This window comes from Squalius cephalus (assembly GCF_949319135.1).
Source record: "Squalius cephalus genome assembly, contig: scaffold_102, whole genome shotgun sequence".
NCBI lineage: Eukaryota > Metazoa > Chordata > Actinopteri > Cypriniformes > Leuciscidae > Squalius > Squalius cephalus.
In genome coordinates this window covers 25,007-46,308 of record NW_027645848.1, presented here as the reverse complement: position 1 = coordinate 46,308, position 21,302 = coordinate 25,007, and the positions used below count along the sequence as shown (strand labels likewise).

At 42.6% G+C, this 21,302-nt stretch overlaps 2 protein-coding genes across 2 annotated transcripts in view; one reads left to right on the top strand and one right to left on the bottom strand.

Moving 5' to 3' along the window:
- Window positions 1–20,559, top strand: part of LOC307154109 (alpha-2-macroglobulin-like) — a 45,443-nt gene extending 24,884 nt beyond the window's left edge. Inside the window, exons 21-35 of the mRNA XM_079898882.1 lie at window positions 8,221–8,272; window positions 8,694–8,777; window positions 8,857–9,033; window positions 9,145–9,220; window positions 9,352–9,508; window positions 9,651–9,725; window positions 9,808–9,970; window positions 10,956–11,149; window positions 11,233–11,445; window positions 11,675–11,793; window positions 14,265–14,346; window positions 14,433–14,516; window positions 15,095–15,149; window positions 20,293–20,343; window positions 20,465–20,559. Of these exons, the coding sequence (XP_079755008.1) occupies window positions 8,221–8,272; window positions 8,694–8,777; window positions 8,857–9,033; window positions 9,145–9,220; window positions 9,352–9,508; window positions 9,651–9,725; window positions 9,808–9,970; window positions 10,956–11,149; window positions 11,233–11,445; window positions 11,675–11,793; window positions 14,265–14,346; window positions 14,433–14,516; window positions 15,095–15,149; window positions 20,293–20,343; window positions 20,465–20,505 (1,623 nt within the window). The 3' untranslated portion in view covers window positions 20,506–20,559. The remainder of the gene's footprint in view (window positions 1–8,220; window positions 8,273–8,693; window positions 8,778–8,856; window positions 9,034–9,144; window positions 9,221–9,351; window positions 9,509–9,650; window positions 9,726–9,807; window positions 9,971–10,955; window positions 11,150–11,232; window positions 11,446–11,674; window positions 11,794–14,264; window positions 14,347–14,432; window positions 14,517–15,094; window positions 15,150–20,292; window positions 20,344–20,464) is intronic.
- On the bottom strand, window positions 661–4,433 carry LOC307154108 (uncharacterized protein). The gene is made up of 11 exons (XM_079898881.1): window positions 4,089–4,433; window positions 3,609–3,831; window positions 3,389–3,515; window positions 2,938–3,236; window positions 2,757–2,847; window positions 2,557–2,673; window positions 2,374–2,449; window positions 2,008–2,265; window positions 1,688–1,859; window positions 1,220–1,368; window positions 661–1,132 (listed from the first exon to the last, which is right to left on the bottom strand). Exons 2-11 carry the CDS (start codon window positions 3,809–3,811, stop codon window positions 948–950), a joined length of 1,677 nt encoding a protein of 558 aa, XP_079755007.1. The 5' UTR covers window positions 3,812–3,831; window positions 4,089–4,433; the 3' UTR covers window positions 661–947.
- Window positions 20,560–21,302: the final 743 nt, after the last annotated feature.

Sequence of the window (21,302 nt, the reverse complement as noted above, 5' to 3'; positions counted from 1 at the left end):
TATTTTATTGTCACGTGGAGGGATACTGGGTGTAAGGCATGCAGATAAATGCATCTAATTGACAGCCTATACTGTGCATAAATGTGTGTGTGTGTGTGTGTGGGGGGGTCGTCTTTTTACTGTGCATATTTACATAAGCTTTAGGAAGTAAGTAGGTAGTCTACATGTCGTTTCTTACAAGGTCTTACACCAACCACTAGAGCTACAAGGAGGGAAGGAGAGTGAGTTTATCTTAGCGCATTTTGTTTAACAGGTGCTTGTGTGGTAGATGTGAGGCTATGCCATCAGCAGTGGAGAGTGTGTGCTGTAGGGAGGTCGACGCCTATTGGACCCTTGTCCAAACCCTAGATCCCCCAGAAGACATTACCTGCCTCACACTCCATCCAGGGTTTGAAGCATCCTGTCTGAATCCTTTTGTGCTGCAGATAGCATACATGAACTTCAGACAGGAGCATGGCCCTCTCCAAGCCAGCAGACCAGAGTATGTTTTGAGCAAAAATTATTTCACACTGCAATTTAAAGAACCAGCTTTTCTACACCAAAATAGTAAATCCTGTTAAGCAGGTTTTTAAACTCAGTGGTTTCCATATACTTACTATAAAAACAATTTTGGTGTTGTGTAGTACAGTAGAATATCAGCCAACAGGACATGCAATATTTACCATTGGAATTGTTTATTATGAAACCATGGTATGATCAAAATGTAATTATGTCCCAATCTCCACCACAGGCAGTTCCGATACACAGCATACAGGCAGGTTGTCCGCTGGGCGTACGGAATACTAGGCAGGGACATTAGGAAAGCCATACCTTCGTGTGTTGTGTCAGCAATAAGGAGGCAGTTTGCAGAGGAGGGACAAACATACAAAGGTTTCCAGTGGCCCCGCTTGGAAGATGATTAATAAATCCATAGTGAAACAAACTCAACTGGTAAAATTGATCTTTTATTAGATGTTAAAGCGTGAGTGTTGTGCGAGATGGAGGCTGACTGCCTCATCCTTGGCAACCTTCTGGAGGGAAGTGGTGAGGGGGGGCGGGGCAGCAGAGGACAAGACAGCACTGCTTTCTTGTAGGGCCTGTGGTGACTTTGAGTATTCCTCTACCAGAGAGACCATAAGATTTGTTGCGTATCCTTGAGGAGAGAAATGTTTAGAACACATTTAGTAACATGGTTGACCCACATAAAAAAGATATTGAAAAACTAAGTGAATCTACTAACCGTAAGATGGTTTCTCCTTGATGGGGTGGACTACCCAGCCACCTTTCCGAAACCGTGGGTAGCGAACGGCGTAGCGTGCCTCACCCTCACTGGTTCGAGCTACATCTCTGTTGCCATTACTATTGTAATGTAGGGCCGCCAAGAGAAGTCTGTAGGAGATAAGTAGATAGAACATTATGTCTCCAAAGCTAACCCAATGCAGTGAAATGCAACAGAAATACATGACATTAATGTTTTCAGTTCAAATGGGTCTAAGACAATGACTCATCTTTGCAATTTTTTTTTTGTTGCAAATAATATGTAATGCAGTTATCAATCAATAACATTTTGGTCTGCTATACAAGACTGCATTAGTTTTTAGCCATATTCATTCTGTCATCATCCTGCTACAAAAGTATTGCAATATCCTGAAACTGAAAATAAATGCCTAATTTTATTAGTATTGATACTTTTGAGTGATAACACTACCTGCTGTACATCCCAAGAAAAGAAAAGCCAGTGTGTTTGGGCGCAAAGTGCAGAATGAGGGAATGGTAGGCCTCCAGGGAGAATGTCTGATGCTGAGGTGACAATTGTCGAATATCCTTTACCAGTGCTTTCCTGGCAGCTACACTCTCCAGTTTAGTGGCTGCTGGTGATCCTAAATAAAACATATTATGTCATATAGTCTGTCGCATTTCATAACACAAGTAATTATTAGTACACATGGGGTTACGTATTGATAAAACCAAACTAAACTTGACAAACTAAACATTTGACATCTTTTAACATAGGCTACTATGTTGTACCTGGTTCCAGCCACTCCTTGTTTCTTGCCTCTCCTTCCAACGGTGGATGTGCGCAGCTGGTAAATGCAGGAGTGCTGTGTTCATGTATGTCCTGTACATGATTTATCATACTCTGCCATTTTGCCTGCATCTCATCTGGATCTCCTGTAGGAGTGGAAGCTGCGGTCCAGTACAGATGGTTGATAATGGCTGGCCTCCACAGCTTCAGATCCTCACAGTCCCTCTCTTTTGCAGCAGCATCCAGTGCTTTCTGTACGCCTGTTCCAGAGCAGACAAACAGAGCAGAGCAAACTAATTATTAGGAAAGTGAATTTAACTACAAAAAACAAGTCTATTATATAGAACTACCAACATCACAATACATACTTTTCCCAATATGCCAGACATCAAAGAAATGCCTTGTTCCTTCTGAACACATTTTCTCACGTACCCACTTGGCCACCTAAAACAAATAAGACACAAATTGATTTTATAGAATTTAGAACTTATTTTGAGTGATACTGTGCATGTCAATATGCTTCAGCTTTAGATCTCTCCTAGCATCATTACCTGCCGATTTCTGTCTGTTATCAGAGCAGACACTTGCATGTCTTGGTCCATCAGGAACTGCATACTCCGCTTTAGACCCTCTAGCTCACACCAAGAGCTGCTTGGGACTTCTGAGCTCTGTAAAACCAACGGATTATTAACAGTAACAGTAATATCAGTAACTAAATCAGACGCAAGATTTTTATGTGACATCAACTTACTTGGACAAGTTGAACATCCAAAACTTTGTTAATTCGATCCTCAATCAAGGAGTAGCTACCATATTTGGCACAGTGTCCAGGAGAATCTGATCTAAGAACGTCAAAAACAGTTACATTTAGAGGTTAATGCAAAAACACACTGACCTGTTCTACATCAGTGACGTGAGCTTGACCATTCTACCTGCAGTCACCAGACAGGATCAATCCACCCCCAGTCTCCTTCAACTCCCTGATGATCCCCTTCTGCTCATTCCTCCAGGCCTGCACGATGGTAGGGATAGTGTAATAGCGCTGATGGCGGAAAAAAGTGCCGGGACTTATGCACTGCAGTCCAAACAGCTTCAGCATCCTGATTGTCTGAGTAGCCATGCAACCTGAGAAGTGGATGGCACCGCTGAGTAAAAGGTTGCAGGCAGGCATGTTTCGATGCACCTTCTCTTGGTTTTGCCAGTAACGCTCATAACCACAAGTTCCGCAGGCCTGAAAGATGAGAGAAGATTCAAGACTCAAGCAGCTTTAAGATGAGGCAGTGAAATACCTGTATAGTTAAGACACAAATAATGAATATACATACTGTACATTCACAGACTATAATTCAGCTCCTCACAGACAGTTGACAAATAAGACATTACCTGCTTGACTTTTATGAAGGTTCCTTCCGGGTGCATTATGTGTCCCTGGGTTTCCCCACAGCATGCAGGACAAACCGTGAACAAAGACAGCAACTGCCTCTGGCAAACAATGAACTTGTCAACAGCACTGAAAACAAGAAAAGGAAAAAACACATTAATTCTGACTATGACATTTTTTGATACACAATCAGACATTTTCCATTAATAAAAAGGTTTTTACTTTGGGTCACTGAGAGATTCCAGCTCTTCTGGTTCCTCCTCAGAGGACTCGCTCAACATCTCCTCCCCGGGACTCCATGACATATCACCAGAATGGTTGATGATATCAGAAAATGACCATTCATCATCACTTTGTTCAGGACTGGCCAGTGGAGTTGATCTGCGATGCTCAAACCTTTCGGTTTGAGTCCCCACATCCACCATCTGAGGCTTTACCTGAACAGCTTAGATGAAAGAGATTCATCTTAATAATTGTTCACCATTGTACATTCATTGGCAACAACACATGCACTAATCTAATGCATCCCAGTACAAAATATATTTTTCTAACATTATGAAGTTCATAATTTTTAATGTTTACTGTCTGAAAAGTGTAAATTACAAAATAGTAACCATGGAGATCATGAAAAATTTTGACATGTAATCCTTATTTGTGATTGTATATGGCATGTATGGTGAATGCTAGATATAAGCTAACTACCTAATGAACGATGTAAACATCTTATGTTGCACTGTGATCCACGATGGACCACTACTGGCTCAGGGTCCGTTGTAGAGATGTCTCCATCTACATCATCTTCAGGATCTGAAGTGGCAGTTGCACCCGCCCCATCTTTGCTGGCAGCACTCTCTCCCAAAATCTGAAAACAAAATCACAACTTTAAACTTTAAAAAAATGTAGTCCTTTCATGAAAATACCCCATTCATGCATTATTTAAAAGACTGCTAATCTTTTCAAAATCTTTTCAAAGTTGTCCCGAGCTGCATTCCCTCGCATGTGCCCTGTTGATACCAGCTTCACAGAGAGAGAGCCCCGGTCGCGCGCGCGCGCGCACTCTCTCTCTTTTGTTTTGTTTTTCGTTTTGGAGACGGTGAAGTCTTGTTTACAGAGTGCGCGCGCGTGACAGGGGCTCTCTCTCTCTCTGCTCGAAACATGCACACTGTCACAAGCCAAGCGCAGCAGTTCATCTATTACTCACCGATCAAATAAAGCTTTGGCGGGACAAAAATTCACTTTGGCGGGCGCTAAACCAAGTTCAATGCAGGAAAATTTATGCGTGAATTTAACCGAGTAGTAGGCTAACGTTACATGAACCTGCATGCACTCGCACAAATGCGACCACATAAAATTTTGACTCCCACATTCTCAGAAAATGGTCGCAGTCTGGAAGCCTGTCTTATTAGTTCAATAAAATAAGTGTCAGGAGGCTCATGTGCAGCCTCACGGGGTGTAACAGGAGTAAGCTAACGTTAACAGCTAGGCGGGCTTTCGTGCCTTCATGGTGCTAACGTTAACTTCTCAAACTAAGTCATGCCAAGACTAATCCATTATAACATCAAGAAAAATACATTTGCAGAAATTACATGCAGAGCTACATTTCGATGCAACAATTTGTATAAAGTATTATAAGACTTACTGTGCAAAGCTCCCGTTTTCGGCGCGCAGATTCTCTGCTAGTGCTAACGGACTCTTCACTCCCGCCAGATTTTGCTGGTGGACTTGCATGCACCGATGGGACAGCTCCATTTGCCAGCCTAACCCACTCTCTTCGTCGAAATCCCATGCGAAATTCCATAAGATCTCCTTGGTTGTAGTTGTCCGGTGTGAAGTGTTTTTCGCATACCACCGTGTGTCTTGTCACCGAGGAGGCAGCGAAATGGCTTCTCTTTGCCTGGACGAAACGTATCCAAGCACGGAAATCTTTGTGTTTCTTGTTTGGAAATCGGTGGACCCGATGGCCAGACAAGTTGGAGTTGTTGCATCCAAAACAAACACAAGAATTCACCATTGTGACAACTCAAACGTACTATATAATAACGATAACGACAAGCTCTCTTTTCTATTACCACCTCTCAGACTACGTAAACCCACACTGAGAACCAGGGTCCAGGGCAGCGCCCCCGCCTTTGTTTGCCTGTCCTTACGTCATATGACGCGTTCTCTGGAAAAGGGCGTTTTTTTGAAGCCTAGCTTAGAATAGGTACACTTTTTTCTTAATTTCTGCCCGTGGGTCTTATAAAACATATGTATTCTTATGTATGTCTTTTTGAATTGACATTTTCATACAAGATTCTGTATAAATTAAGTTATAAAATTAAATTGAAAGATGGCCTTTAAGTATTACATTAAAAAGGCGTAATTGACAAAAATTGTAATTCTGAATTAAATAATAATTAATTTTTTTTAAGAAAAAAGTAATAATAATAATTAAGTAAAAAGTTGAAATTACAATTATGACTATGCGTCATAATTATGAGATGAAAAGTTTAAATGATGATGTACTAAATTGAAATTATGATAGATAAAGTAAATATTCCATAGTGAAATTTTCTGAATTCTATATAATTGTATTTGTGAAAATGATTCAGTACTGAAACAGCATTTATGAGTTTTTACGTATCTTCTACTTGTTTCTGCAGTTCGTGTAGGCCTCAGAGACTATGGATAACTGGATTATTGAATAACTTGAATTTTGTTGACAATGTAAAAAAAAATTGTCTTCCCATACCGGGAGTCGAACCCGGGGCAGCCTGGATGAAAACCAGGAATCCTAACCGCTATACCATATGGGAGGCAATGATGCTGCCCCGGCACATTTGAAAGGCTGCACTGCACAGTACATTATAATGCAGGATCATACTTATGCCGAGCCACGGGAGAAGGAATCCTCATCGCCTAAAAGCTAAAATTTAATTTATCGGTATGTAAATAAATATCGGAATAGCTTTTCCCCATGTGGAAAGAGCTAATGAAGGAGAAAGACTTTGAAAGGGAAGTTGCCTGATTTCTTCTTGACAGGTAAGTCAAAGGTATGGTCTAAATTACAAGCTTTTTTCATTGCTTGGTTGTGTAAATCATTATATAGCTGCCATAACTGTCACGGTTGGTAAATTCACTGTGTCCTTCTTGTCTCGTGTCACTGTTGTTTACATGTGTGTGGGTGTGCGCGAGTGGGCGTTTCCACTCGCGCTCAGTTATCAGCGCTCCAGCTGATTCACATCATCTCATCACCATCACACAGCTGCAACTCATTCGCGATCCATATATATACTCACTCCTTATCTCCTCTCATTGTCAGATCGTTGTTTGATGTCCGTGTCTGAGATCCCGCGTTACGTGTTGGTGTTCCTGTTTCGTGTTCCTGCCTGTTCATTGTTTCACCGCTCACGAAATCACCTGGATCACTTCTTCAACCGGACATTTCATCACTTCTTCTGCACTGACCATCTAGTCCCTGCGTTGCCAGTTGCTGTGTGTGCTGGACTGTTTGTTTGTATGTTTGAAGATTATTTTTGTGCTTCAATTACATTAAAATCTGAGTTTCTTGCATCTTGCTTCCATCATCCTTGATCATGACAATAACAGTAGAACAAGTATCGTTAAACTCAATGAAGCGCTATTGGAAGCCATGTTGTCATAGCTTCTTGACACATTACGGCTACCGCAGTTGCAACACGCATTTGAAAAAGCGAGTAGATGGGAGAACCACTAGATGGGAGAAATTCTTTTGGGAGAACTAACTTGTAGTTGCGTCTTTAAAAAAAAAAAAAAAAAAAAAAAAAAAAAAGCCTCCACAATCGAGGAGGTCAAAGGGCATGCTTCCTGCTATAGATAGTATCATCAGCTCTCCCCAAAGTCTATTCATGCGGCCACCAGACAGATTTTAAACACCGATTTACACTTCTACATATATTTTGAGTAGATAACCGATATTCTCAGAAAAGGGTTTCACCCTGTGTGTTTCCACACTGATTAAGGATAGTTCGGGAGATGCAAGTAAAAATGATCTTATACGATCTTATACTTATACTTTGAATTAAGACGAGTAAAATTAAATATTCGCTCAAGACCAACTTTACTTATGCCGTGTCAGTGATTTTCCAAATGATACAACTTAGTCTAAATAAGAGCAATGTGGAGTCCTCGGATTTCTTAAAAACAACACAACAACAAAACTTTGACAACATGTTGTATGGACAAAAGATCTAAGATGCCCAAGCACAGTTTTTCAACAATCTAACGTTTTTGAACAGACGCTGTTTAGTAAAAATAATACATAAGTCTTCTTAGAAGATAAATAGAAGATATGAATGTATTCAAACTTTAAAGATTTGATTTAAACAGTCTTTTAATTTTAAAAGATCATATTTAAACTTTTACGATTATGTTTTGAAATAAATTCAGAAAGATGACGGCACGCTAATTTACCGGAACCTGTCACAGACACACGTACGCGCGCACACACACACACACACACACAAATAGGGCAAACTTTCTGTCAGAACCACATGATCAAAGACTAGCAAGGACAATAGGGCAAACCATAACAACATATGCCGGAAAGACACCGGAAGACCAACCTGTCAAAAACTCATGATCGACGGATAGGCAGGGTCAGTAGGTCAAAACTAACTGTCAAAACCACATGATCGACGGATAGGGAGGGTCAATAGGTCAATCCATAACAATACAAGCCGGAAGGTCAACCGGAAGGGCAATGACAACCGGAAGCCATCAATCATTTTGACACATGCCATAGCATATATACTACTACTCATGATCTTAATGCTGCTTATGTATGATGTGTTGATGTGATTGATTTCTGCTGCAGGCGGAAGGAACTGAAAAGACAGAGACTCACAGCTGGTTACTGTGTCCAAAGGGTTAGTCTGCAGATATTTCAGATGTTTTGGTGTACAAGCGCTGATAATGCTGCAACCCTCTTTGTCTTCTAAACACAAACTCCAACTTCATGAAAATAAGTACACATTGCATAGAGGACATTTTGAGGACACACCAAATTTGAGGACCAATAGAGGGAGCCAAAATATACTCATATGTATCGGACATTTTAATTGAGAAAGCTGAAATTTGTCAGCCTTTCATGACAACTGTAGTTTAGTTGTTCAGCTGTGCCAAATTTTGAAATTGTGGCTATTTTCTCCCTTTTTTCCAAAGTGCTTGAATCACAATAATTCCTGTTTGTGATTATATTATTATTATTGGGACTTCACAGGTGGTATTAAAATGTTTATAGCGTTACTTTGCTGATCACTGATGTGTTTCTGTCTGTCTCGTTCATAGGTGACAGTCTCTCAGAGGAAGTGGCTCTGACTCTTCCTAAAGATGTGATAGAGGGATCAGCCAGATCCTCTTTTTCAGTCATTGGTAACATTTCCAAACATGAGCAGAAATGAGGAGATTGGCTTTAGACTTATAAAGAGTGTCATTTGTGTATGGTTTACAGGCGACATATTGGGTCGTGCACTGAGGAACCTTCATGGATTATTACGGATGCCGTACGGCTGTGGAGAGCAAAACATGGCTGTTCTTTCTCCCAATATTTACATTCTGGAGTATCTGGAGAACACGGAGCAGCTCACCTCGGCCATCCGAGAGAGAGCCACAGGCTTCCTGCAGAGCGGTGAGAGACAAAATCATGTCAAGAAAATACTGAGACGGTTTGATACCAAATTATACATTATTCAACACTCAAACAAACTGTTGAAGTGTTAACCATTATCACACTAAACAGGATACCAGAGACAAATGAACTACAAGCATTTGGATGGATCATACAGCACATTTGGTTATGGTGATGGGAATACATGGTAAATATATTTTCACTATTACTATTGTTAAACAGAAATAATATCAAGGTAATCTACAAAAATAAACCCAGTAAACACATTTAAAATTATTATTTATCTATATCATTTAATTATATCTTCTACACCATCAGGTTGACTGCCTTTGTGCTGAGGTCCTTTGGCAAAGCACAGAAATACATATTTATTGATCCAAACATTATTCAGAGTGCAAAGAATTGGTTAATAAGCAGACGGGATTCAGACGGCTGTTTTATCCAACAGGGAACACTGTTCAACAACAGAATGAAGGTCTGTCATCTTCTATCTATCTCTCTATCTATCGTCTTTATTCAGACTTTCTCAAGCCAACATCACAGTTTGTCTAGATAAACTTTCCTTCAGTGGTTTGAGTGTGTTAATTTATTTATCCTTTATTTCTAATAAATTCTAGGGTGGGGTGAATGATGATGTGACCATGACTGCCTACATTACTGCATCATTGCTTGAACTGGATACTCCAGTCACAGTAAGTTCATCTGTAGGAAACATGGTAAAAACTCAGAAAAATGACACTCACAGCGTCTATTCCTCTGTGTTTTTTGTCACAGGATCCTGTCGTCAGTAAAGGTTTGTCATGCTTGAGGTCCGTCATTGAGGATGTCAAAAACACTTACACCACTGCCCTGCTCGCCTACACTTTCAGTCTGGCTAGAGACACGGACACTCGACAGCAGCTTTTCAAGAAACTGGAAGATGTTGCTATTTCAGATGGTAAGAGGTTTGTTTCTGATGACTTTCTGTTGTCTTTTATGACCGTACTATTGTTTTTAGTAACACTTTAGAAAACTGTTCCATCATTAATGAATAACTACGAATTAACAAATGAGTTACACACTATTAACATTCTTGTAACTACATTCCAGTCATTACTAGTGTGTTCCCATGATCTTCAGTTTAGAATACTGATCCAGATTATTAGTAGTTCCTTTAGAAGGATATAGTAACACTTGAGTCATTACTAGGGAATTACCATTATCTTATATTATACATTATGGATTATTAACATTAATTATGAACCTGTATACAGTAGTTCTTTGTTGTTCTGTGTGAGTTATAAAAAAGTAGTAGTAGTAGAGCCAGAAGGGGTTTATTCTGAGATAACAACCAGCTGGATGTGCATTATGCCACTTATTACACGACTACTTGCCACATAAGTAAATAATTCGACATGAAATATTGATCTGATTCAAAATTTTATCTCTTTAAACGCAAAGGTTCCGCGGTGAGAGCTATTGCTAGCGCAACAAGTTCAAACTAGACAGACATTTAAAAGATACGGTATACAGTCATACCACTTATTATACAGCATTTCACCACATAAATAATTAATTTTAATTAATTATAATCATCTCAAATCAATAATTTGGCATAATTAAATAACCGTACACAAAATATTGATTCGACTGAGTTTTAATATTTTATTAGCTCACCAAAAGCAAAACTTCCATGAAGAAAGCCCATTGAGCCTGTGTTTTCAGTGGTTGTTATCAAGCAATAACACACCACTGGATGTGCTATTGACCAATCAGAATCAAGTATTCCACAGATATAATAATAATAGTAACTAGAATGTTAATAGTGTGTTACTCATTTGTTCTTGTGTAGTTATTCATTAATGATGGAACAGTTTTCTAAAGTGTTACCTTTTTGTTTTAATCATGCTCCTTGAGTCACGCGTGTGTCTTTTGTCCTTAAGGCTCTTCTCTCCACTGGTCTCAGTCTGGCTCTGCTGATGAGTCTGATGCTCTGGCAGTGGAGATCAGCTCATATGTGCTGCTTGCTGTTCTCACTGCAGATTCAGTCACTACAGCTGATCTGGGCTATGCTAACAGGATTGTTAGCTGGCTTGTCAAACAGCAGAATGCTTATGGAGGATTCTCCTCCACACAGGTTACTCAAACCTCTCCAACCAAACTCATTATTGCTGGTGTGAATGAGTAAAAGTGGCATTACTGAACACATTTATTTCCCAGGACACAGTGGTGGCTCTTCAGGCTCTGTCTTTGTACGCCACCAAAGTGTTCAGCTCTGACGGCTCCAGCACAGTGACGGTACGGTCAGCAGGAGACACTCTCCACTTTAATGTCAATCAGGACAACAAGTTACTGTACCAGGAGAAGCAGCTGCAGAAACTTCCAGCCACATACAACATTGAAGTGAAGGGCTCAACCTGTGTGTCTGTGCAGGTCTGTAGTGTGTTCAGCTTCATTTACTCACACTCACTTTCTCTCTTGGCATTTTATGCCCAGACCAGCAACATAGTGTCGGCCCAGATCCGGGCCACATCTGGTACATTTGGATTCATCGCGTATCAGATGTGGGCCGGATCTGAGTTGACTTTATGTTGCTGTCAGGGTGGTTATTCTGCTGTGAGATGATTTATGAATGTGTTTTTCTTTGTGTTGACTCTCTCAGATGGCTCAGTTCTACAACATTCCCACTCCAACTGAAGCTAAAACATTGAGCATTGATGCTAAGATTGAGGGAGATTGCAAAACATTTGGACAAAATTTCATTTTGAACTTCACTGTCAAGTAAGAGAATTTGTATTTAAAGTCCCCCTGTAGTCAATAATTGTCAATAATTGTAATAATACAACTCATCTTTAAATTCTTCATGCCTTAAAACGGCTTGAATGTAACTCTACACCCTTGCCTCATTGAGTATACACGGTTCTATGAATATGTAAATGAGCCCCGCCTCCACTCACTCACAGTAGCTCAGAGATCCACTGGTTGACGATCACACGTTGATCTGATTGGTTACAAGGTAGTTTGTGACGTCAGAAACACCAGCGATTTCAAACCGTGTTTTTGAGACAGTCTTTGGTTCACTGCAGTTTTAAGGAGAAAATACTCAGAAATGGTGTTGACTTGTGAATTTACACATGGTTTGTCTTAAAGCATATTAAAAACACCACATACCAGAGCCGATCAGCCCTATACGCACAATACGCAAGTTGCGTAGGGCCCCGCAAATTACTCAAGGCCCCTCCTCCCCCTCGTGTCAAAGCGCGTCAAACACCGTTGCATACACCATTGCAAACCATTGCATGTTAAAGGGATACTTCACCTCTGGAAAGATAAATGTGTATTTAAATTGGGTCATTTATGTAGTAGAAATGTGAAATTATTTTTTAATTTGGAGCCTTCTAGAATGAGAAAAAACAGAAAATGTATTTTTGGCTCATGTGGATGAAAGACAACAACTCCCAGAATGCACTTGCTTCGCTGCTCTACGAGGCCACCCCCAAGCCACGCCTACTGGTTACAGAGCAGTTGTAAACAACAAAGCTAAGCTACAAGTGAGTCTCCGTGACGAGTCTGCCCGGGTTTTTGAGATCGCACAAAATGTCTGGGATTCGGCTTTTGCGTTCTACAGTCGCCATTCTTTATGTTTACTGTGGCGAGCTGGACGAGACTGAGTGGCGCGGGAGAATGGCGCGAGGCCGGTGGCGTGATTACTGATGAGCGCCTGTGAGACGCACTGGTCTCGTATCTCTCACGGAGGAGCGGGTATTTTCTTAGCAATGGTAAAACGCACATCAACCGATCACTTGTTTAGCGTTCATGTAAACACTACATTCAGATTCACCAGTCGGAATGAATTCAGTTAGATTGAAACAAAAGGTGTGCATGTAAACAATGAATGGCGACTGTAGAAAGCAAAAACGGACATTTTGGACGATCTCGACGGCCGGACATGTCCGGGAAAAAGAGGATGTATGGTAACCTACTACTCAGCTTTCTCCACAGAATAAGAACTTGATAGCTTAGCTTCCAAATAAAGATGGCTGACACTGCTTGTATATTCTGTGAGTGAGATCCCACCCTCTATGGGCGGGTTGAACACGTGCGGGACAGCTCCTTCTACTGGCTGTAGTCTTTAGCCTCTGGCCAAAAAATCCTCAGATGACGCAAAATGACGATTTTTGCGTCATCGGAGGATTTTTTCCAGACAAAAAATACATAAATCTCTCATCTCAGGGGGATATGAGGGGGGAAAGCATGGTAATTCGAAAATACTACAGGTTTTCTACTGATACAAAGCTTAATGCTAAATCCTGAAGTATCCCTTTAACACATGCGTTCATTATACTGTATATGCACTCCTTATTATAGGTGCACATACTTTTAAAACAAGACAATGATTGTAGTCTCCAAGTCAGTTTAGTTACAACTCAGCAATAAAACAAGATGGAAAGCATTGATATTGACTATTGATTTATAAGCTATATTGCATTTAAAATGTTGATTGGCTGGACATACTGGTCAATATGGATGCACATCCCTCAGTAAATAATAACCATCAAGTATCAAGTATTGCTTTCATTATTTAAAACACAGCTATGGCAAGTCATTTTAGCTTTTATTCATTCACAGGATGCATTTTTGATATCAATAATTAAATTTGTACAATTTAAAATGTGAATTCTTGATATTAAGAATGTACTTTTTCTAGTAACAATGTCTATTTCTGATATCAGGAATTCCTAGTTCATTAAAAGGAATTACTAGTTAACGGAGGGAAGATTGTAGTGGGAGCACTGGGGTGTCAGGTGTGACTGTGTGACAATGGCAAATGGCTAATGGGTCAGGTAGGAGGGCCCCTTAACAGAATTTTGCTTAGGGCCCCAGGGAGGTCAGGATCGGCTCTGCCACATACACATATTAACAACATTAAAAGCTTGATTTTCACCACAGGGGGACTTTAAGTCAAAAGACTAGAACATGATTATGACTTAAGATTAACTAACAAATAAATATTTTCTGAATATTTTTTAACATCTTAATAAACACAAAAGCAATATAAACTGAAACGGTGTATCTCAGTAGTTAAAACACTACACACTGACTTGAGATACATTTCTATTTTTTGACACATTATGAGTGATTTGAGTGATTAAAACTCTGCATGTGTCTTGGTAATTATACTGGCTTTTGTTCTCTCTTATTTGTACATTTATATGAGGCATTTAAGAATCTTGTCATTTGCTGTTTTCCAGATATGATGGTCTACAGGAAAGGACTAACATGGTCATTGTGGATATTAAACTCTTATCTGGATTCACAGCTGATACATCAATGGTGCGTTTGAGTGATTCATCACAAAATGTGTACACATTTCTAGAGTTTCTCTTTTTAGAAATTAATCTGCACTTTTTTCCCCACAGCTTAAAACTTCTTCCGGGACGTACAGAAAACCTGTGGAACGGGTCGATTCTAAAGATGATCGTGTCATTGTATATTTGAAGGAGGTGAGAAAACATAGCCTGACTACGTCAGACTTCATACTTCCGCTCAATTTCATTTCGCTTCTGTACTCAGTCTGAGACAGCGTCATAGCTTTCCGTTTTCCTCCGGCCTGAAAACAGCCGGCCAATCAACGAACAGAGGGCGGGCTGAGAGCCGTGACGTAGACGCTGATTGTACCGTGGATGCGTAGATTTACTTCACATAATCTGCTAAAGTCGTTCACAGCCATGTTCACTCCGGTATTTCGCTCGATGGTTTTGTTTTCGCATCGTACATGTGTTTACAGTGGAAGTTAGATGCGGCTGAGCATGCGCATAACACACGCCATAACCAAACGTTATGTGATTGGCTTACGGGTAACCAATGATTTTAAACTTCAGACAAGCACCCTCCCGCGAGAGAGAAAACACTTCTCTATTATGCCTTTCCAGACTCTGTCTACGAAGCAAAGCGAAGTAGCAGAGTTTGGTATTACCAGGCTAGAGAAAACAGCAACATTCATATGATCTTATGTCTTATGTTGATTCATAAACGTTTTATCCATAATGTCCATGACTGATGAGTTTGTTTCCTCCTGTAGATCACACAAAATATTCCAGTGAATTACCAGATACAAACGAAACAGGTTCCCTTTCGTAAAGGGAACTCCCGCTGCATCGATACTCGATACTTTGGGGAATGCCTTCGGCATGAAGCGTCTGAAGTCAACTATGGAACTATTCCAATCTTGATTGGTGCAACGTCACCCGTGACGTCGCATGTGACGGTGATCCGGAAGCTACAAAAGGGTCACAGGAACCAGGAAATGTTAGCTTCTGGTCTTCAGCAAGCGCTCTATGTCATCTTGTCTGTTCTATTTGGTGTTGTTTGTCCCGTGAAAAGGAGTATTATTTATGGCGAAAAAAGATAAGCTATTCAGGCAGTGTGCGTCCCCTTGCCCACGTTATTTAAGCGAGGATGACACACACACGCTTTGTGTAGTTTGTCTGGGAGTGGAGCATGCACGGGCGGTGCTCGAGGGCGCTGTCTGTGCAAACTGTTTTCAATGAAAAAGCTCCGCTCCCGTTTGAGCTTGTTCGATCAATTAGATCAGGCTCGCGTTTCCAGTGCATCAGGTCCCGCGTCTGTTGAGGCAGCGCGGCGCTTGTATGCATGTGATTCACACGTGGGGCTGGCATATGATACTGAGACGGTTGCGACCCTTTCTCAGTGTTTATTAACCAGCTCCACTGGTCTCGCGCACGGTTCGGAAGCCCGCGCTGCGGCTTCTTCCGACCGTGTTAAAGACACAGCGTTTGATTTATCTGGCTCCGAGGAGTTAGATATTATCTATTAACACTGAATCACGTGGATAGGGGGATTCGCCACCCCATATTCCCGTTAGTGAGGAGTTGCTGGAGGTTGTAATCAGGGCAGTGGTTAAATTAAATGTTAAATGGCCATATAATAAGCAGGAAGCGACTAAGAAAAATAAAATGAATGAGCGCTTCCTGCAGACCCAGTCACAATCTTCGTGTCAGAGCCTTCCCTTTTTCACTGATCTCCATACTGAGGTATCAAGATCGTGGAAAAATCCATTTTCATCTCAATTATTTTCCCCCATGTATATATTTACTCATCCATTAGGGAATCTAATGAAAATGGTTATTAGGTGATGGCTCGGGTTGAGGAATATTTTGCGAAATATTTTCTCCCCGACATTGCGTCACCCCTGATAGCTCAGACACTTCCCTCCAAATCTCGTACATCGAATTTGTTAGGGAAAGCATATATGGCGGTGGTCGAGCTGGTGCATGCCCACACACGATGGGGTTATTACAGGCATACCTGGCTGACCTCCTCAAGCAGGTGGATGATAACTGGGAGGTCTCACTCTATATTACTGAATATCGTAGAGTATCTGACTTATCTCTCCGTAGTATTAAAGAGACGGCCCGTGCTATTGGCCGGTCTATGGCAGCACTAGTCGTCTCAGAGAGACATTTATGGCTTATTCGCTTGTGGAGCGGGAAGAAAGACAGGGCTTTCCTTCTCGATGCTCCCCTTTCACCTTCTGGCCTCTTTGGCGACGCGGCAAGAACCGTTGTCGAGAGGCTTCAGGAGGCAGAGCGACAATCAGCTATCCCCAGTTGTCAGTCCAGGTCTCATGGGGTTGCTGCCAGGGGGCAGCCTCACGGGACAGCCGCCAGCTCCTCATATTTTGAGAAAGTTTCCTCTCGTGCCCCCCCGTATAAGGCTTGGGGCCAGAAGAAACATTCTCGCACGAAGCTCTCCATACCGAAGACAGGTCTGAGGACTGTCTCTCGGGCTAAGAGGGCTTCAACTAAGAGGTCTTGTCGTAACACGCAGACCCTTATGGGCGTTCCCCCAGGAGAGCGAGTACAGGAGTCTCGCCCCCTTATGCAGCCCTTAGGAAATCGATGTTTGCTTCCCGCCGCCGATGGCGCTTCGGGACACATCGGCTTCCAGCGAACACAAATCGCAGTATCTGCCCGAAGACGTTGCGGCACTGTCGAGTTCGCCGCCTCTCAGGAGGTCTGTAGAGAGCATATTTCGGTTAGTTCCTGCCAGTTAGCTGCTTCAGGTCACCAAAGCCATTTGGAAATTTATAGCCGAGGCCAGTCTCGAGGGACTGGTCCCCATAATGGCATATTTAGACACCCCGAGGGGTCTTCAAAATATAGCCTAGGGGGTCCTGCTTATGGTGGAGCTAATATACAAATATTATCTACTAAGGGTGGTTCACATGTCGGCCAGCCCCGAGCAGGGTCGGTTTTTGGAACAGGAAGTCTAGTCCCTCTTAACACAGGAAACCTCAAAGTGGGCTCTTCCTTGGTTACGGGAGCCCGGGTTCTACAGCTGGCACTTCATAGTTCCTATGAGGGGGGGGAGTTAGGCCTTATTTTGGATCTCAGGGTACTGGATCAACCTCCGAGGGGGTTCAGATTCAAGTTACCGACTGTCAGTCAGACCAGCTCCGAGGACTGGTCTGTCTTGATAGATCCACAAGCTCCTTAACTCCTCTTTCCCTTCTAACCCCATCACAGGAAGTTTCCGAGATCCGCTTTTGGGGGGGAAAGCGCATCAGTTCTGGACTCTTCCAGTCGGCCTAGCCTTATCCCCTCGCACCTTCACTAAATGTATGGACACGGCCCTTGCTCCATTGAGACTTCAGGGGGTCCGTATCTTATAGATGACTGGCTCATTTTGGCTCAGTCAAAAAGAACTAGCAATTCAACATCGAGATGTTGTTTTGCGCCATCTGAGGTGCGTGGGGTTGAGACTCAATGTCAAGAAAGGTTCCTTAACTCCTCTTCAGAGGACTACGTCCCTGGGAGTAGAGTGGGACTTAGTCACAATGCGGGCACAATTGTCTCCTGCTTGTATGAATACTATCTTAAACACAATGAAGAGTATTAGGTTAGGCCAGGCTATCACTGTCAAACACTTTCAAAGAGTTTTGGGTCTTATGGCTGCAGCTTCCACGGTAGTACCCTTTGGTCTGCTCCATATGAGGGCCTTGCAGTGGTGGCTCAGGAACAAGGGATTTTCTCCTCTGGGAAACCCTTTTCGTACGATCAGAGTTACGCGCAGATGCCTTCGTTCTCTTGTCGTATGGAAGAAACCATGGTTCCTGTCTCAGGGCCCGGTTTTGGGAGCACCATGTGAGAGAAAAACTCTGACCATGGATGCGTCCCTCACGGGCTGGGGTGCGGTTATGGAGGGCCGTTACACCCGAGGTACTTGGAAAGACCATCATCTCACATTGTATATTAATCGCTTGGAGATGTTGGCTGTATTTTTTGCCCTGAGGCACTTCCTTGTAGACCTCAGAGGCCATCATGTTCTTGTTAGGACAGACAATATGTCGGTGGTCTCTTATATCAACCGCCAAGGAGGTTTGAGATCTCGCCCTCTTTGTAGATTGGCGCATCAAATTCTTCTTTGGTCCCAGGACAAATTTCTCTCTGTCAGATCTATTTATATTCCTGGGGTTGAAAATATGGGAGCAGACATCCTGTCGAGGCAGGGGCCGAGGCCCGGGGAATGGTGGCTCCACCCTGAAGTGGTTGAGCTTATATGGAGAGAGTTTGGCCGGGCGGAGGTTGACCTGTTCGCTTCTCATGAGAACTCTCATTGCCCGCTCTGGTACTCTCTCTCACATCCAGCTCCTTTGGGCTTGGATGCCACGGTACAGATGTGGCTGAGGTCACATCTGTATGCTTTTCCCCCGATCGCTCTGCTCCCTGGGGTTCTAGAAAGGGTCAGGAGGTACGGAGTGAGACTACTCCTTGTAGCTCCGTACTGGCCGGCCCAAATTTGGTTTTCGGACCTTATTAGTCTCTTGGAGAGTCCTCCATGGAAAATTCCTATTAGGAGAGATCTTCTGTCTCAGGCTGATGGTATATTATTTCATCCCCGACCAGAGTTATGGAGACTATGGGTCTGGCCCCTGAGGGGGTCCCACCCATAATTAGGTTGCCCTTTCCACCGAGGTGGTCAGGACATCCATACTAGAACCCCACTCTACTAGGAACTAAACAATTAAGTTAGGGAGGGCATTGAACCCAGTTTATTACTGCCCACTGGCTTCAGTACTGGTGTTCCATCCCGCTCTCTAACGGGATCTCCTGTTCATGCTTAGGGCCTCTGTGGCGGCCTCAGTGCCCTCCGCAAGCCTCTAAGGGTGTTCTCGAAAGGACGTTCCCACTGAAACTCCATGTTCCTGTAGATTGGAGGATGAATCCTGTCATCCAGCCTATTGGCATCAGGCTGATGGGTTATCCCTGGCACCCATCATGTCCTGTGGGTGAGGTATACAAATATATATTTGAGATATATAAGTATATATAGGAGAATCTATTGAGTCTGCTTCCTGCTCGTCTTACTCCCTGGAAGAGTGGTGGTGCTGCCCCCTCTTACTTGCTAGCGTGGGAGCCACTCAACGTTATTTTTGCCCGGTACTGAGGTACTTGTAGGCAATGTTAAGATTCTTCAGGTATTCCATCCTCCATCGCATGTGTCGGATGGTCAAGGTCGTAGCCTTTGAGGTTCCTAAATTAGGACTCAGGCTGAGAGGAGTCAGTCCATCTAGTTACGCATCAAGGGTTAGGAGCTATTCCCTTTATTAAGAGTACAGTTGGTTATCTAAAACCACTCATATATGAAGTACAAGGTGCGCTTCTGCCTTCACCTCTCATCTAATATTTTCTACTGTCTGGGGCTCCCAGCCATGAGGTCAGTCGAGCCTCCGGCTCCAGACCTCCCCTTCTTGCACCAAATCTTATGACAAGCTAGTTTGGATCTGCCCTCTACTCATTCTATCGTCCGTGAGTGTACCAGATGCTTTATACCAGGGCGTTTTTTCTCTCAGTGTGGCGGCGTGGGTATTCGTTCCCCAAAGTATCGAGTATCGATGCAGCGGGAGTTCCCTTTACGAAAGGGAACGTCTCGGGTTACGTATGTAACCCTCGTTCCCTGAGTAGGGAACGAGACGCTGCATCCCTCGGCCACACTTTTCGCGCCCCTGAGAACGACTTGCTTTGACCAATTAGAAGCTAACATTTCCTGGTTCCTGTGACCCTTTTGTAGCTTCCGGATCACCGTCACATGCGACGTCACGGGTGACGTTGCACCAATCAAGATTGGAATAGTTCCATAGTTGACTTCAGACGCTTCATGCCGAAGGCATTCCCCAAAGTATCGAGTATCGATGCAGCGTCTCGTTCCCTACTCAGGGAACGAGGGTTACATACGTAACCCGAGACGTTCTTCAAGTGAAGAATCTCAAGCCAGCTGTGATTAAAGTGTACGATTACTACCAAACAAGTAAGATTTAATATGCCAGTGTTGAATGCTTTGATCAAGTGATGCACATTGTTTATTCAGATTTAATCCATGTACAGGTTTCCATTGTTGTACGAATGTGAACATCTTCCTTTTCCTTCAGGTGATCAGTCAGAGGCCGAGTACTTCTTCCACTGTGGATGAAGCTGAAGAGCGTCACCTTATAGTTCAGCTTGGATAAAGATGTTGGAACTCTCTAATGTTAATGTTTATTCTTTATCCTGGACAAAATTATTTCCAATCCATCATCCCAAATTTGAACAAACCCCCAAATCCTAATCAGCTTTTGGCTACGTCTCTTGAGATCATGACTTATCAATTCACAATGCATATGATTAATAAAAGTGTTGAAAACAATTTCTGGTGAGCTGGTTGAACTGTTGAATGTGTAGTAGCTACATGCTATGGCAACATTTCAGAATCAGACGAGGTTATTACTATTATATCTTGTGATTTTTTATTTATTTTTTCTCATCTCATCTCGGCTCTGCTTTTTTAAAAATCTTGTTCTGAGACACTGTATACCTGTCAAGTATCCCGCTTTGGCCGGGAAAGTCCCGTATTTTACCCTTCTTTCCCGCCGTCCTCCCGTATTAGTATTTTCCCGTAAATCTCCCGGTTTTTAACCTGCGTTATTAAAAAATAATAATAGGCTACCCCGGGCCCGGGCGGAGTAAAAAAAAAACAAAAAAACATTCCTAATCTGAGTCTGTCAGTAGCCTCGCGATAACTGCCACCTGCAGTAGCCTACTACAGGTACTGTAGCTGGCAGTTGTCGCGAGGTCAGTGTGTGAGGTCAGATGATGAGTGACAACCCTATGGTGACAACGCGGGAAAAAACAGAAAGAAAGAAAAAACAGGGACGGATGATGGACGCTACTACAGAGACGGAAGGCACGCACAGTATTTGTAGTGTTCTCTGTACCTATTGTCCTGTGCAT